The following is a 16,904-nucleotide window of genomic DNA, read 5'->3' on the forward strand; positions in this document are numbered from 1 at the left end:
GTTCCTAGGCGTCTCTCAGACTATTTTAGGTATTTCACAAAGTCAAAACTATTTTCATAACAAAACTAAAACATTATTTATTTTTCACTTTCGTTCTCTCACAAGTATAGAAGAATTTTCCAAAGCTACATTTGTGATGATATCATCACTCTTGATGGCTAATGGAATGTGTGCTTGTACATATATTTTCTTCCTTTAAAAATGTCTCTGGTTTAGAATCTACTATGATAAATGTCAGTAAGATATTTGAAACAAAACCTCACAAGAACAAAACCTTTTTGAAGTTCTCAATAATTTTTAAGAGTATAAAGGGGTATAGAGACCAAAAGTTTAAGAATCATTGCTTTAAATCATTGAAGAATCTTTCAACCTATTTGGAGGATATGAAAAAATACAGCGATGAGGTAATAATACTATCTGCTACACACTGCAGTCAATGTACATTATCAAATAATTTGCTCAAGAGTTACAATTAAAAGTCACTTGGAAAAAAAGCTATAAATTATACCATGTTTTTTAAAAACATCCTTATACTAGGCTACCAAATAGTTTTAATTTTAAAATGACATTGAATACGGCTGAGTCAATCTCAGCTCTCACAAAAAAACTGAAAATGAACTTTGCACCTACCACACTTTAAGAAGGCAGATTCTTCAATCATAGCTATTATATAGCTAGGTTTTGTGGTGGTAAATACTTAAGTATTAACTCACATCTTTTTTATTGTCTGTACAGAATCTAGCCATGAAATTAAGACGCTTGCTCCCTGGAAGAAAAGCTATGACAAACCTAGACAGTGTGTTAAAAAATAGAGACATCATTTCACCCAAAAAATGTCCATATAGTCAAAGCTATGGTTTTTTCAATAGTTATGTATGGATGTGAGAGTTGGACCATAAAGAAGGCTGAGTGCCAAAGAACCAATGCTTTCAAATTGTGGTAATGGAGAAGACTCTTGAGAGTCCCTTGGACTGTAAGGAGATCAAACCAGTCAATCCTAAAGGAAATCAATCCTGAATATTCATTGGAAGGACACTGATGCTGAAGCTGAAGTTCCAATATCTGTCCGCTTGATGTGAAAAGCTGACCTTTGGAAAACACTATGCTGAGAAAGACTAAAGGCAAAAGGGGAAGGGGGCAGCAAAGGATGAGATGGTTAGATATCATCACCAACTCTATGGACGTGGATTTGAGCAAACTCCAAGAGATAGTGGAGAACAGAGCAGCCTGGTGTGCTCCAGTCCATGGGGTCACAAAGAGTTGGACACAACTCAGAGACTGAACACCACCTCTAATATAGAGTAGGACTCATATATCTTAATGAAAGGAAGGGCAAAGGGGAAGAACACAAATGCCTGGGAGTCTGTGGCAACGGGGAGAATATTAGTAGAGTATAACTACCCTTGTGAGCTATATAGTCACTGAGTAGCCCTCAAAGAGCTAGATTTGTTTTTTAAAACTAATTCAGGGAAAAGAATTTTTTCTAGTTGAAGTAAGGACTATTTAAAGTTTTCATGTGGAGACAAACTTAATAAACACTGGGATAAAAGTAAGTATTATTTTTATTCTTTAATGTCTTACTAATAGTTTCAAATAATTTATTTTTAAAAGGAAAAACTAGTATTAATTTACATCTTACTATTAAAACCCTGTGGGTCTAGAACTACCTCTTAATGAATAAGAGGAAAATACAAACAAGAAAAACATGAATGCTTCACAAAAGAAAAAAGTTTATCCTTCTGAATCAAAATTATATTTGAACGGAAATCATTTCCAAACAATATAACACCTTGGTAAAGAAAAAATTCTAAATATATCAATAATTTAACCTTTTCTTAATTTATCCTAAATCATTGTACTGAACATTGGTGATTATATTTTATTATAATGCTATAATTTTAAGAAAATTAAAAGTTGTATTTAAACACTTCCACACTTCTGTACAGGTCTTACTCTGTATGGTGTTATCTTTTCTTTTAATTGATCTTCTGTTATCATACTTTGGGCTTCCCTGATAGCTCAATTGGTAAAGAATCCGCATGCAATGCAACAACCCCATTTCAATTCCTGGATCAGAAAGATCCCCTGGAGAAGGGCTAGGCTACCCACTCTAGTATTCTTGGACTTCCTTGAGGCTCAGCTGGTAAAGAATCTGCCTGCAATGTGGGAAACCTGGGTTCGATCCCTGGGTTGGAAAGATCCCCTGAAGACGGAAAAGGCCACTCACTCCAGTATTCTGGCCTGGAGAATTCCATGGGCTGTATAGTTCATGGGATTGCCAAGAGTCGGACATGACTGAGCAGACATGACTGAGAGACTTTCCCTTTATCATACTTTATCTGTCCTAGGAGATAAGCTTCCCATTACTGCCCTAATCCATAAACTGACTCATTCCTGCTGTTGTTAACTCTGTTTTTCTCTGGTCTTCATCGACTTCTTTCTTGCTTTTGCCATCTTCTCTTTTAATTTTTGTGAAAAAGGTACCAAGCTTTTTGCCATCGCCTTTGGGAAATTAAGCTATTTTCACTCAGCGTGTACCAGCTACATTTACCAGTAAACTATCCAACTCTCAAGATTACTTTTCCCACTGAATCACAAAGCCTTCCATCATCTTTGCCTTACTTTCTTATCTACTGAGGAAATAATACTATAAAGTAGAAAGGAATTTATTGTCAAGTCATCTATGTTATATGCAGTATCTATTAGCTACACAACTTCTGAGACTCACTGTCCATATCTGCAAAATGGGATATATCAACATTTGTCCCTACCAGAGCATGAGCTCTAAGGTCCAATCATTAAAAGTTCACAAACACTGGCTCTAACACTAACTATATGACCTTGTAGAATGGGAGTAACACCAACACTTACCTTAAAGAGTTGCTGTAATAATTAAATACATATACAAAGTGTTTTGCACATAGTGCCTGGCACAAGGTAAGCACTCAATAAAGGTCAGCCACTATTAACTATGGATTTCTACTGAAAGATCAAACCAGAATGGAATATAAATTATTTCTAATAAATTATTTATGTATCAACTCTAAGAGAGCTGTTAATCTAGAATTAATCATCATATCTTTTGATACTTCTTAGCAATTCTGCTTCAGAGTAACTCAGATGTTTCTGGTTTTGGTCTTTTTTTTTTTTTTTTTTTAATATAAGTCACAGCTGCCCTAGAAGGTTAAAAGGTACCAAATACTTACCTAGTAACTAAAAAAGTACATAGCTACTATACCAAAGTTATTAACAACAAATGTCAGATAAATCCATTCATTTTGAGAAAATTCAAAAGCTTATGACCATGAAATAATTTTACTCCAGCTCATCTCCATTTTTTCCTCAGCAATGTTTTTCTAAAGGTTTAAATGTATGACATAGTCTGTATTCTATATGACCCTTCTGTCATGTTATTAGTCAAATAGGAGTATGTGATTTTGCCACTTCCTAATGCTTTCGTGGGGAGCAATTAGTGCTTACAAAATTTTAACTCTTGTCAAAGTATTGTGTCTCACAGCACAGTAAGAATTAGAAAGTAACTTTTAAGTATTATTATTCTGAAAACTATTTAAAGCATCTAGTAATTACAGATAACTTGCCTCAAGTATTCTAAAAACACATTAAACATATAACGTAAAGGTACTTTAGAAGGTACTTGTTATACAGTTTTATCATGGAGGAAAGCTTTTATCTCCCTCCTACTGATCAGGACTCATATTCAGTTTACTGCCATTCTTATAGGACTTTCTGCTAATTTTTTTCAGGATACTAGGCTGTTGATGATTACAATAATATACACAAAAACACACTCTTTTCTCTCTTCTTAGTGATTATTTTCCATACTTACCTTGCCACTAATGACTTCTTCTACTCGCTCCTGGGGTGTCTGTCCAGCTTTCTGCCTCACCAAAACATACACTGAATTCACTTTAGGACAAGACCTCAGCAACTTTTCCAGAAGTACCTTCCCTAGGAAACCAGTAGCTCCAGTGAGGAGGACATTCTTGCCTTCATAGTATTCTGGGATGGAAACCATTCTGATCCTAAAAAAAACATGACAAATAAGTATCAGTTCAAAGATTTATGCTAATTGTTATCTACTAAAAATCTCTTGGTATTCAAGTATTTTAAAGGACAGGCAAAAATCCAAGATGAATGTTAACAAAACAGAACACTATTAACTTTTGGTTCATTGTAGTAAGGTAGAAAGTACAACAAACTGCAACACTAGCTTCTAAACCTTCTTCCCCTGGATCACCTCAGTCAAGTCACTCACCTTCTCTGGGCCTGGGTTTCTTTAACACAGCTTGAACCAAGTGACCTATAAGAATTCCTTCAGCAATAGGAACCAAAATCTTCACTTAAACCTCAGTTAAACTCCAAACACAAATGAATGGTATTTCTCTGTCTCCAAAAGTATTTATAACACCAAATAGAGGTCAGCAGCAAGACTCAATTCCTTAGCTTGTATAACATGGTGAGGTGTCATATTCACCTATCATCACCAGTTGAAACAAGAGGTAACACCAAGTCCTTTCTTTTATATGTCTGTAGTGATAACATATCCAAAAGGTACTTAAGTCTCCTTTTAAAAAAAGTCCTAGTAAGAAATATATAGGCTGAGTTATCTTCCTTACCCAAATTCCACTGAAACAGGAGAAAACAGAGTGAGTATGCTAAGAGAACAAACAAATAAAAGAACCAGAGTTAAGTGGAAAAACCAAGATGCAGAAAGATTCATGCAGTATGTCACTATTTAAGGTTCAAACATATTTAAAAGAATGCCATTTATTGTTTAGAAATGCACACACATGATAATCTTTATGGGTGCCTTAGAGAGAGTGTAACACAATCAGACAAGAGAATGAGGAGCTTCAACTGTATTTGTGTTTTATTTAAGCTAAGAAGTAGATACATGTATTTTACCCCTAAATTTCTCACAATTATAAAAAAATTAATTACATTCTGAAAACTGATTAACAAGCAGTAAGAAAAGAAGGAAGATAGGAAAAAATAAATAAATGAGACTAAAATGATAGAAAAGTCACAGCAGAAGAAATAAAACCTAAGCAAAACAAACATAGGAAAGGACCAAAATGAGGTAAGAACTATCTCAATCCTCTAAAGAGAAAAACCCAAGTTCAGGATCAAGAAGCTAAATTAAAGCATAGAGTAATCAAGGTAACTAAAGGTTGCTCAGAGAAAAGCAGAGCCACTCCCAACAGTCTTACTTCCTCTATAAACTTTGGCTCCTGACTTAGTACCCAGAACTGCTGAGAACACCCAGCACGGGCACCAGGGATGAAAGAGAAGGAAGGCTGAGCTTGAAGCCACTCTTAACATCCACAAATGCAGGCAGGGAAGACGGGGCATTGAGAGAAACAAAAACAACCAAAACAAAAGAAGTCTTCAGAGCACTGGATCCCCAGAAATAAATTTTAGGTCCCCAGGCTATCTGAATGCTGCTGGCCCTTAAAACAAATTCATACAGAGCTCTCAGTAATTCCACTTGGAGAGAAAGCTCTCTTGGAAAAACAGACTTCAGAAAACTGAGAGGAAGCCAGTATCAGCTACCAAAATCAACCATTCTAGTCCTTCATAAATATGGATAACTAAGGATCATCAAATATTTAAGAAAATTAAGAAGGACCAACATGAAAAGCAACAGAATCAATCACAAAGAACACTAAAGAAGTAAAAAATTAAAAGAAAATTTGAATTCTAATAAATACCCTCTAAGTCATTCAACAAGAATACTGCCCATCCATCAAATAATAAACTACTATGAAAAAGGAATACAGAATAAGAAAGCACTGGAAATCATAAATGCAAATGTGTGTAGAAAATTCAATCAATACGTAAGTAACTATCAGAATTACCAAGTGAATTTAAAAAGGTCACCAGTTATAAAGTTTATATATATATATATATATATAAAAGTGCATCTCTATACACCAGCAAAACACAGGAAACAAAGTTAAAAAAAAACTATACCACTTATAATACCATACAAAAGCCCTGAAAATTATGGACAATAACAACTAGCAATTGATAAGGATATAGAGAAACTAGAACTCCTGTACACTGATGAAGAGAATGAAAAATGATTCAGCTGATGATAGGAAAAGTTTGGCAGTTTCTCAAAAAGTTAAACACATACTTATCATGACTCTGCAATTCCACTCCTAGGAGGTGGTTGTTTAGTCCCTCAGTCATGTTCAACTCTTTTGACCTAATGGACTGCAGCACACCAGGCATCCCTGTCCATCACCAACTCCTGGAGCCTACTCAAACTCATGTCCATCGCATCGGTGATGCCACCCAACCATCTCATCCTCCGTCGTCCCCTTCTCCTCCTGCCTTCAATCTTTCCCAGCATCAGGGTCTTTTCCAATGAAATGTTCTTCACATCAGGTGGCCAAAGTATTGGAGTTTCAGCTTCAACATCAGTCCTTCCAATGAATATTTAGGACTGATTTCCTTTGGGATTGACAGGTTAGATCTACTCGCTGTCCAGGGGACTCTCAAGAGTCTTCTCCAGCACCACAGTTTGAAGGCATCAATTCTGCTCTCAGCCATTTTTATTGTCCAGCTCTCACATCTGTACATGACTAGTGGAAAAACCAGAGCTTTCACTACATGGACCATTGTAGGCAAAATAATATCTCTGCTTTTTAATATGCTGTCTAGGTTTGTTGTTGTTTTTCTTCCAAGGAGCAAGTGTCTTTTAATTTCATAGCTGCAGTCACCGTTCAGTGGTTTTGGAGCCCAAGAAAATAGTCTGTCACTGTTTCCATTGTTCCTCATCTATTTGCCATGAAGTGATGGCACTCCTAGATATATACCCCAAAAGAACTGCAAATAGGTACTCAAAAAAGTACATGTATACATCTGTTTACAGTAGCAGTGTTCACAACAGCCCAAAAAGCAACAAATGAATGGATCAACAGATCATGGTATATACACAGAGTCTACTCATTCACAAAAAGGAATGAAGTATACTGACATGTACTACACAATGAGGATGAATCTCAAAAACATGCTAACTTTAAAAGGCCAGATATAGAAGATCACATACTACAGGATTTCATTTACACGAAATAACCAGAATAGATAATCCATAGAGACAGAATGCACACTAGCAGTTGGCAGGGGCTGAAGGGTGAGAAACCTATATGCAAGTCAGGAAGCAACAGTTAGAACTGGACATGGAACAACAGACTGGTTCCAAATAGGAAAAGGAGTACGTCAAGGCTGTATATTGTCACCCTGCTTATTTAACTTATATGCAGAGTACATCATGAGAAACGCTGGGCTAGAAGAAGCACAAACTGGAATCAAGACTGCCGGGAGAAATATCAATAACCTCAGATATACAGATGACACCACCCTTATGGCAGAAAGTGAAGAGGAACTAAAAAGGCTCTTGATGAAAGTAAAAGAGGAGAGTGAAAAAGTTGACTTAAAGCTCAACACTCAGAAAACTTAAGATCATGGCATCTGGTCCCATCACTTTACGGCAGATAGATGGGGAAACAGTGGAAACAGTGGCAGCCTTTATTTTTGGGGGCTCCAAAATCACTGCAGATGGTGACTGCAGCCATGAAATTAAAAGATGCTTACTCCTTGGAAAGAAAGTTATGATCAACCTAGATAGCATATTGAAAAGCAGAGATGTTACTTTGCCAACAAAGGTCCGTCTACTCAAGTTTTTCCAGTGGTCATGTATGGATGTGAGAGTTGGACTGTGAAGAAAGCTGAGTGCCGAAGAATTGATGCTTTTGAACCATGGTGTTGGAGAAGACTCTTGAGAGTCCCTTGGACTGCAAGGAGATCCAACCAGTCCATCCTAGAGATCAGTCCCGGGTGTTCATTGGAAGGACTGATGCTGAAGCTGAAACTCCAATACTTTGGCCACCTCATGCGAAGAGTTGACTCACTGGAAAAGACCCTGATGCTGGGAGGGATTGGGGGCAGGAGGAGAAGGGGGCGACAGAGGATGAGATGGCTGGATGGCATCACCGACTCGATGGACATGAGTTTGGGTAAACTCCAGGAGTTGGTGATGGACAGGGAGGCCTGGCGTGCTGCGATTCATGGGGTCGCAAAGAGTTGGACACGACTAAGCGACTGAACTGAACTAAAGGGTGAAGAGAGTGGGCAATGGAGGAAAACTACTTAAGGAGCTTTACTCTGGAGAGACAGAAATGTTTAGGAACTAGACAAAGGCAGTAGCTGCACAACATTGAATGGAATAAATGTTAGTGAATTTTTCATTTTAAAATGATCAATTTTATATTATTTGAATTATACTTTAATGAATTATTTTTGAAAATACCAAAAATTAGAAGTAAATGTAAAAGATACTAACTGAAAACTAAAAAATATTGAGAGAAGTTAAACAATACTTAAATAACTAGAAAGATGTGTATACTATATTCCTCAGATTCAACACATTAACCAAAGTTTAAGCTGTTCTTCTTTAGGTATAGAAACTAAGCCTCTAAAATGATACAGAAATGCAAAGGGCCAAGAGTAGCCAAGACAAGCAATGAGAACAACAAAGCTAAAGAACTTACATTATCATGTATTAAGATGTATTATTAAGCTACAGAAACATGGTATTGAGACAAGAAGAAAAGACTACAATATATCATCAGATCAGATCAGATCAGTCACTCAGTCGTGTCCGACTCTTTGCGACCCCATGAATCGCAGCACGCCAGGCCTCCCTGTCTATCACCAACTCCTGGAGTTCACTGACACTCACGTCCATCGAGTCAGTGATGCCATCCAGCCATCTCATCCTCTGTCATCCCCTTCTCCTCTTGCCCCCAATCCCTCCCAGCATCAGAGTCTTTTCCAGTGAGTCAACTCTTCGCATGAGGTGGCCAAAGTACTGGCGTTTCAGCTTTAGCATCATTCCTTCCAAAGAAATCCCAGGGCTGATCTCCTTCAGAATGGACTGGTTGGATCTCCTTGCAGTCCAAGGGACTCTCAAGAGTCTTCTCCAACAGCACAGTTCAAAAGCATCAATTCTTCGGCGCTCAGCCTTCTTCACAGTCCAACTCTCACATCCATACATGACCACAGGAAAAACCATAGCCTTGACTAGATGAACCTTTGTTGGCAAAGTAATGTCTCTGCTTTTGAATATGCTATCTAGGTTGGTGGACACAAGTAGTACTAATCAAAAAGGAAAAATGTTGACAAACTGGAAACCACTAAAACTGAGTTCATCTCACACCACTATTAATAGAGAGAAAAGGCAAACCAGGTAAAAGATATTTGTAGTAGCATGCATAATGCAATTACTACCCAGAATATATGAAGAGCTACAAATTCAGTAAAAAGAAAAGAAAAATGGGAAAGGCCTGAAAAGATAATGAAGCATAAAGGAGATCTTCACTTGCTTCAGACATTAGTCAACAAGTCCAGGAAGCACAAGTCCAGGAAGCACAGAGAGCCCCAGGCAGGATAAACCCAAGGAGGAACACACTGAGACACACAGTAACAAAACTGACAAACATTAAAGACAAAGATAAACTATTAAAATCAACAAGAGAAAACAACAAATAACATACAAGGAAAGGCCTACAAGGTTATCAGCTGATTTCTCAATAGGAACTCTACAAGCCAGAAAGGAATGGCACAATATATTTTAAGTGTTGAAAGGGAACAACCTACAAATAAGAACACTCAGCCAGACTCTAGTTCAGATTTGGTGGAGAAATCAAAAGCTTTACAGACAAGCCAAAGTACCACCAAACCACCTATAAAACAAATACTAAAGGAACTTCTTAAGGCAGGAAACACAAGAGAAGGAAAAGACCTACAAAAAATAAACCCCAAACAAATGAAAACGGTAATAGGATCATAAACAGTGATAATTACCTTAAATGTAAATGGATTAAATGCATCAACCAAAAGACACAGACTGGGTGGATGAAAAACTTGCATGCATTCACTTCCACTTACCACATCACTCTATTTAACTCCCCAAACTGTATGTAATTATTTTACATTGTTAGGTTAATCATGTTTCCATTATGGCTTGCAATTGTAATGATCTTTTTTGTCTGGCTATTGATTGTGAAAACTGATAAACATCTTTTACTTCTGAGATTATGTCACTATTATTCATTTTACTAACACTGTATCCCTGACTGGTTAACAGAAAATAATAGGATTCTATATCACTAAAACTACCATTTAATAGAAAAACCTGTAATTACTTTTTAAAACCCAGATGCACATTAGAATCACCTTGGAATTTTTTTTTTTTTTTTAATACAAATGCCACAGGTATTTTTTTTTCTCCAAAGCTCCAGATGTGATTCTAATGAGCTGCCATGTTTAAAAACAACTGGACTATATGATGATCTTTTACTTTTATCTAGTTGGTTTCACTTTTCCTATTTCGTATTAAGTACTCCCATTTCATTTAGTTTATGTTTTCCAATTTCCCTATCTCTTTTTTGTTGCTCTTTCTCAAGTTTTTATCAAGTGTAGAAAAGCTTCTGATACATATAAAAAGAGAGTGTATGTACAAATGTACATATTATAGAAAACTTTAAACTTTTGCTTACCTAAAAAATTAATGACATTTTGGTTCCACCTGTCTAAGTAGGAATAGAATGCCAGATTTCTAATTTATATTCACTCAAAACTTTTGATATGGTGGATTCATTCTGGCATCCAGCATTACTGCTAGAAGTCTCTAGTCCAGTTATTATTTTAGAGATTTTTTTTTTAATTTGAATGAGGCTTGAAATCTCTAATCCAATTCTGAAAACATAAAGAAATATTGTGTTGTAAAAAACAAAATAGGAAACATGATACAGTATTAACTAAGGTACAGATTTTGTTCAAATTTCACAAAATTTTATGCTAGTGTCCACTATTTGTCTTCATACTTTCAAGATTCTACATTGTATTTAGTTGCAACGAACAGCTTCAGCTGCATGCAACAAATACTGATAAATTCTCTTTTCATTTTTACTCTATTACAAATATTTTCTACTTTTCCTTGTAATGGTTTCTTAGATACATCCATCATTTAAAAGAAGACATTAAATTTCCAAATACAATGGGGTTTTTTAATGTCCTTGTTATTAATTTCTCATTTAAATGCTTTCTTCTTCTCTGCAATCATCCTCTGTTTTTTCCAGTCTTTTAATTTTATCAAAGTTTTCAATGGTTAAATCAAAGATTCCTCTGGGTAAATGTCAAACTGCACTTGAAAACATGTAGGTTATTTCCAACTATCTTTTGATATTGATTTCTAACATAATTCCACAGTGATAAGAGAACAAACTCTGTATGATTTCAGTACCTGTAGACTGTGAAATTTCTGCACCTTGTTTTAGATCCCTTGTTTTAGTTTCAGTGTTTCCTGGTTTATAGTCTATGGGAACTTGAACAGAATGTGTATCCTGTTGTGTGAAAATTGTATAAATCTTAATCATGTTGAATTAGTTCACAGTGCTTTTCAGGTCTACTATATCCTTCTACTTTTCTGTCTATTTGTTCTATTAATTTTTGAGAGTCTGATATTGAAACTCCAACTAAAACTCTTAATATCTACTTTAAAAATAACTGTAATATATAGTGAAGCTATATGTAACTGTTTTCTGTATTTTCCAAGTCTCCTGCAGATGTGTTATCACACTTTCATAATTTAAAAAATAAAAAAAGATCAAAATTAAATAAATAAAAAGACTATTTCAAGACTTTGCCAATCCCAAATCTAATTAAAACTATAGAGCATTAAAGTTGTCATAGGGGAGAAATGAAGAATAATTCTGCATCAATACACCTAACAAATCTGGTAAATACTAATAACAACTACATACTAAATATATGTTAAACACAGTGTCCTGAGCACATGACCTAGAGCAAGTTATCTAATTCTCTGAGCTTCATTTCCTTCCTTTGTAAAAATTTGTTCAACAAATATTTATTAAGCACCTACCAGATACCAGGCACCAGAAAGTTTTCCAGAGGTGTACACTTGCATTTAAGACAGAAAAAGATACTAAGCAAATTTTCTCTTTAATCACTGAGGACTTATAGCCTGAATACATGCTTGGCTCAACCCTAAAAAAATCACATCTAAGTACTTTCTTCCTTATCTATCAGGGAGAACACCCTCCCTATAAAGCCTAAACAGCCAGTTTGTTAACATCAAATAACAAAAATTTTTACCAATCTTAATACTCTCTCCTTAAGAGTATAAAGACTAAAAGAGCTATAAAATGAAACTGCTTATTAGTTTCAGGTATTTAGCTTAAAACTATCTGCACGTGATTTTATCTTTAGGGTTTTCTTCATGGAAGAACGAACAGACTTCCACAATTCCCCAACTTTATCACAATGCAACCACAAACTTTACAAGCACCAAGTATTTTTACACTCTGTTTCCAGGTATTCTTGATCCTCCACCCACCAATACACTTTACCCTATTTAAACTTACTGGCAAAGCCAGTACAAATGAGAATTTTTTTAAGCAAAGTCTTAGACTGATCACATTTTCCAGAGTCCTGTCAGTATGGCCAAAAACTACTGGAAAAGCAAAAGCCAGGAGAGAAATGCTGCCAATCCTTCCAGAACATGCAGTTTAGATTCTTACTATGTGATTTTACTGAAATGAAAAGATATCTAATGCTCCTATGATCCGCTGAAAAGTATCTGAAGCACTGCAAGAATGAGAAAAGCAGCAGTATTATTTCCATGTGCCAGGGCAGAGAAGCAGTGAAACATGACTCATATTTATTTTCACTGTTCTTGAACTGTCTTAGGAAAACCACCGAGCAGTGGCAGCTGGGTATCTTCTTCAAAAAGTACCTTATCCTATGGTTCAAAAGTTAAAGAGGCAGAAATCTTTTGGAAGACCAGCAAAATGATGGGTACCAAATATCACAATTACTTTCAAGGCTTTCTTGCTAAAGTGGGTTTTGCTAGTGGGTTTTATATTATGCATGTAAACTTACATTAAGAGAACATATTACAAAGCTACTGAAACTAAGATACATTCACTTGCTAGAAGCTCAAGTCCAGGCTCTGCCACTTTGAAGCCATGAGATCCTAAGATAAAACTACTACTCCAAACCTGTTCCCTTATTCATAAAAGGAGAACACGCAGGCCTCATGGGCAAAAAGAGACTGAAAGGGAAACAAACAGAGAAACCACAGATAATTCTAAGACAGCACCCACCAATCAACATAAACTGCACCTTTGAAAAATAACTATTCTCTTAATAAAAGTCCCAATATTAATGAAAAGCCAATCATGTTGTCTCATTACTTTTAGAAACCTAGTTAAGATAAAATAATTAGGTAAGTTTTCTCTCATTTTCAACTTGTAAAAAGTTATTTAAACAAACAAAGCAATCAAAGTGAGAGATTGGGGTATTACAAAACCAAGAAAACCGTAAAAATCTGCCCCCAAAAAGTAGCTCTTTAGTGCCAAGAAATGGGAGTTCCTTTGCCGATATTGGGCTTCCCTGGTGGCTTAGAGGGTAAAGCGTCCGCCTGCAATGCGGGAGACCCGGGTTCAATCCCTGAGTCGGGAAGATCCCCTGGAGAAGAAAATGGCAACCCACTTCACTACTCTTGCCTGGAAAATCCCATGGATGGAAGAGCCTGGGAGGCTGCAGTCCATGGGGTTGCAAAGAGTTGGATGCTACTAAGCGACTTCATTTTCTTGCCTATATTAAAGCTAAGAACAACTCAAATTAAACTTTTAACACATTTCAAGTAGTTGTTTCAGACACTTGCTAAGCAGAAAGACAAATGTGAACAGTACTTGGAGATTAGGATATGGTGCGAGGAAGGAACAAGGCGGATCCATGGGCTTGAAGTAAAGCTTTATAGAAGACTCACCAGTGATAAGAAAAATAAATAATTAAGGCAAGCAGGAAAAGGAGAAGTTTAAGCACTAAAAACTGTATCTCTCATGCTTTCAGATACAATTTCCTACAAGTCTTCTTAATAATTTTTCTTCCTTAATGCAGGTAGACTCTTTAACAGTTAAAACTCAAAGGCTGTAGACTTTACCAGTATTTCCCTGAAGGCCATTTCCAGAGGTACCCAACAAAGAGAATGAGAAAGGAAAAGGTCTACTGTCAAACTCAGAATTTGACTCACAAGGCCACCAAGGTAGACTTAATTATTACCATTATCAGTTTAAATAAAAAGACAACATTCTTGGGTTAAGAAGTAAACACTTATCAAAGGTTAGTGGATTTATTTCCAAGTCTACTCTACCCGATCCACTGAAAGACTTTTCCTAAATATAATTATTTATTGGAATAAATTAAAAAAAAAAAACTCAGGGTAGTACAGGTAATAAGATAAGGCAGACAAGAAGCTCTGAGAGCATAAGGTCTTGCTTAAGATTGATAACAAAATTCAAACATGTTTCTACAAACACCTGTAACAATATATACAAATATCTATACCTATATATAAATATATATAAATACTACATACTACACTTAACTACCTTTGAAAAACAGTGAGTTTTGTGTAATGGGGCATGGGCTCAGAAATTTGTACTCCCAAATTGTCACTAATGGCACATGGATTACTTTGAGCTGAAGGAAGTGAGATCTAACATACGCAGAAAGAATTCTTCTCAGACCTTCCCTCATTTGAAGCTCATTAAAAGCTTCTGCACATCAAAGGAAACTATTAGCAAGGTGAAAAGACAGCCTTCAGAATGGGAGAAAATAATAGCAAATGAAGCAACCGACAAACAACTAATCTCAAAAATATACAAGCAACTCCTCCAGCTAAACTCCAGAAAAATAAATGACCCAATCAAAAAATGGGCCAAAGATCTAAATAGACATTTCTCCAAAGAAGACATACAGATGGCTAACAAACACATGAAAAGATGCTCAACATCACTCATTATCAGAGAAATGCAAATCAAAACCACTATGAGATACCATTTCACACCAGTCAGAATGGCTGCGATCCAAAAGTCTACAAATAATAAATGCTGGAGAGGGTGTGGAGAAAAGGGAACCCTCTTACACTGTTGGTGGGAATGCAAACTAGTACAGCCACTATGGAGAACAGTGTGGAGATTCCTTAAAAAACTGGAAATAGAACTGCCTTATGATCCAGCAATCCCACTGCTGGGCATACACACTGAGGAAACCAGAAGGGAAAGAGACACGTGTACCCCAATGTTCATCGCAGCACTGTTTATAATAGCCAGGACATGGAAGCAACCTAGATGTCCATCAGCAGATGAATGGATAAGAAAGCTGTGGTACATATACACAATGGAGTATTACTCAGCCATTAAAAAGAATACATTTGAATCAGTTCTAATGAGGTGGATGAAACTGGAGCCTATTATACAGAGTGAAGTAAGCCAGAAGGACAAACACCAATACAGCATACTAACGCATATATATGGAATTTAGAAAGATGGTAACGATAACCCTGTATACGAGACAGCAAAAGAGACACTGATGTATAGAACAGGCTTATGGACTCTGTGGGAGAGGGAGAGGGTGGCAAGATTTGGGAGAATGGCATTGAAACATGTGAAATGTCATGTATGAAACGAGATGCCAGTCCAGGTTCAATGCACGATGCTGGATGCTTGGGGCTGGTGCACTGGGACGACCCAGTGGGATGGTATGGGGAGGGAGGAGGGAGGAGGGTTCAGGATGGGGAACACATGTATAATTTTTTTTAAATTAAAAAAAAAATAATAAAGGAAATAAAAATTAAAAAAAAAAAAAAAAAGAAAAGAACATTTTTACATGAAAAAAAAAAAAGCAGAAACTTCCAAGAAATGAGGGCTGCCATAATGAGGACTCTCTGAGTGAGTTCTATGGTGATAAATAAGATGGAAAGTTAGCACCAAGATGCAAAAACTTTACTAAAATAACCCATATCTTCTATTGGTTTTCCCACATATTTACCTTCCCACGATATATTGCCCCTAAAGTCCAAACTCCTTTGTGTCTAGTCACGTCTCCATAATTTATAACCCTTTTTAATATGGTATATAAGCTCCCAAGTCTCAAAGTGAAAACTACCCTTTCGGGTCTTCACTTTTCTGTGATGCCCTTGCTGCTAAGTCGCTTCAGTTGTGTTTGACTCTGTGCGACCCCATAGACAGCAGCCCACCAGGCTCCCTGGTCCCTGGGATTCTCCAGGCAAGAACACCGGAGTGGGCTGCCATTTCCTTCTCCAATGCATGAAAGTGAAAAGTGCAAATGAAGTCGCTCAGTCGTGCCCGACTCTTAGCGACCCCATGGACTGCAGCCTACCAGGCTCCTCTGTCCATGGGATTTTCCAGGCAAGAGTACTGGAGTGGGGTGCCATCGCCTTTCTTATGCAAATTAAAAAACATATGTATGCCTTTTCTATTAATCTGTCTTTTGTCATTTTGATTTGCAAGCCTCAGTCATAGAGCATAAAGGGATAGAAGAAAAGTTTTTCCTCCCCTACATAAGCTATTAAAAAACCAAGTCTCTAGTGAGGCCATTTTCAGTATTCTATTGAATCTGGTCCTGTTATAAACTGTTTCCTGATAAGTAAATTAGGCTCACTTTGTCGAACAATCCTTTCAGACAACCCAGTGCCATAATGCAGCAGGGACCTGAGTCTGGCAGGGTTGGGCTAGAATCCAGGTGCACTCATTTATCTTGGGGGTGAGCTTACTTATCTGTTTGTTTCTGCAGTTTCCTCATCTCTAAAAACATATAGACAGCATATATACCTCCCACCCTTCACTTCATAGCATTTGTGTAAGATTAAGGCTGGGCACATAATTACACTTCTGTATTCATCTTTCCTCTACTTCTTTGTCAATGATTTCTCAGTATAGTCCCTCAACAATCAGTCTGATCTATTATATAATATTTCAGTCTAA

The 16,904-nt window shown here is 36.6% G+C and overlaps 1 protein-coding gene across 4 annotated transcripts in view; it reads right to left on the bottom strand.

Moving 5' to 3' along the window:
• FAR1 (fatty acyl-CoA reductase 1) overlaps window positions 1–16,904 on the bottom strand; it is a 77,802-nt gene that overhangs the window by 38,934 nt on the left and 21,964 nt on the right. For all 4 annotated transcript variants that reach the window (XM_005215973.5, XM_059874754.1, XM_010812464.4 and 1 more), the window contains one exon: window positions 3,848–4,043. In XM_005215973.5, the coding sequence (XP_005216030.1) occupies window positions 3,848–4,036 (189 nt within the window). In that variant the 5' untranslated portion in view covers window positions 4,037–4,043. The remainder of the gene's footprint in view (window positions 1–3,847; window positions 4,044–16,904) is intronic.

This window comes from Bos taurus, chromosome 15, assembly GCF_002263795.3.
Source record: "Bos taurus isolate L1 Dominette 01449 registration number 42190680 breed Hereford chromosome 15, ARS-UCD2.0, whole genome shotgun sequence".
NCBI classification, from domain to species: Eukaryota; Metazoa; Chordata; class Mammalia; order Artiodactyla; family Bovidae; genus Bos; species Bos taurus.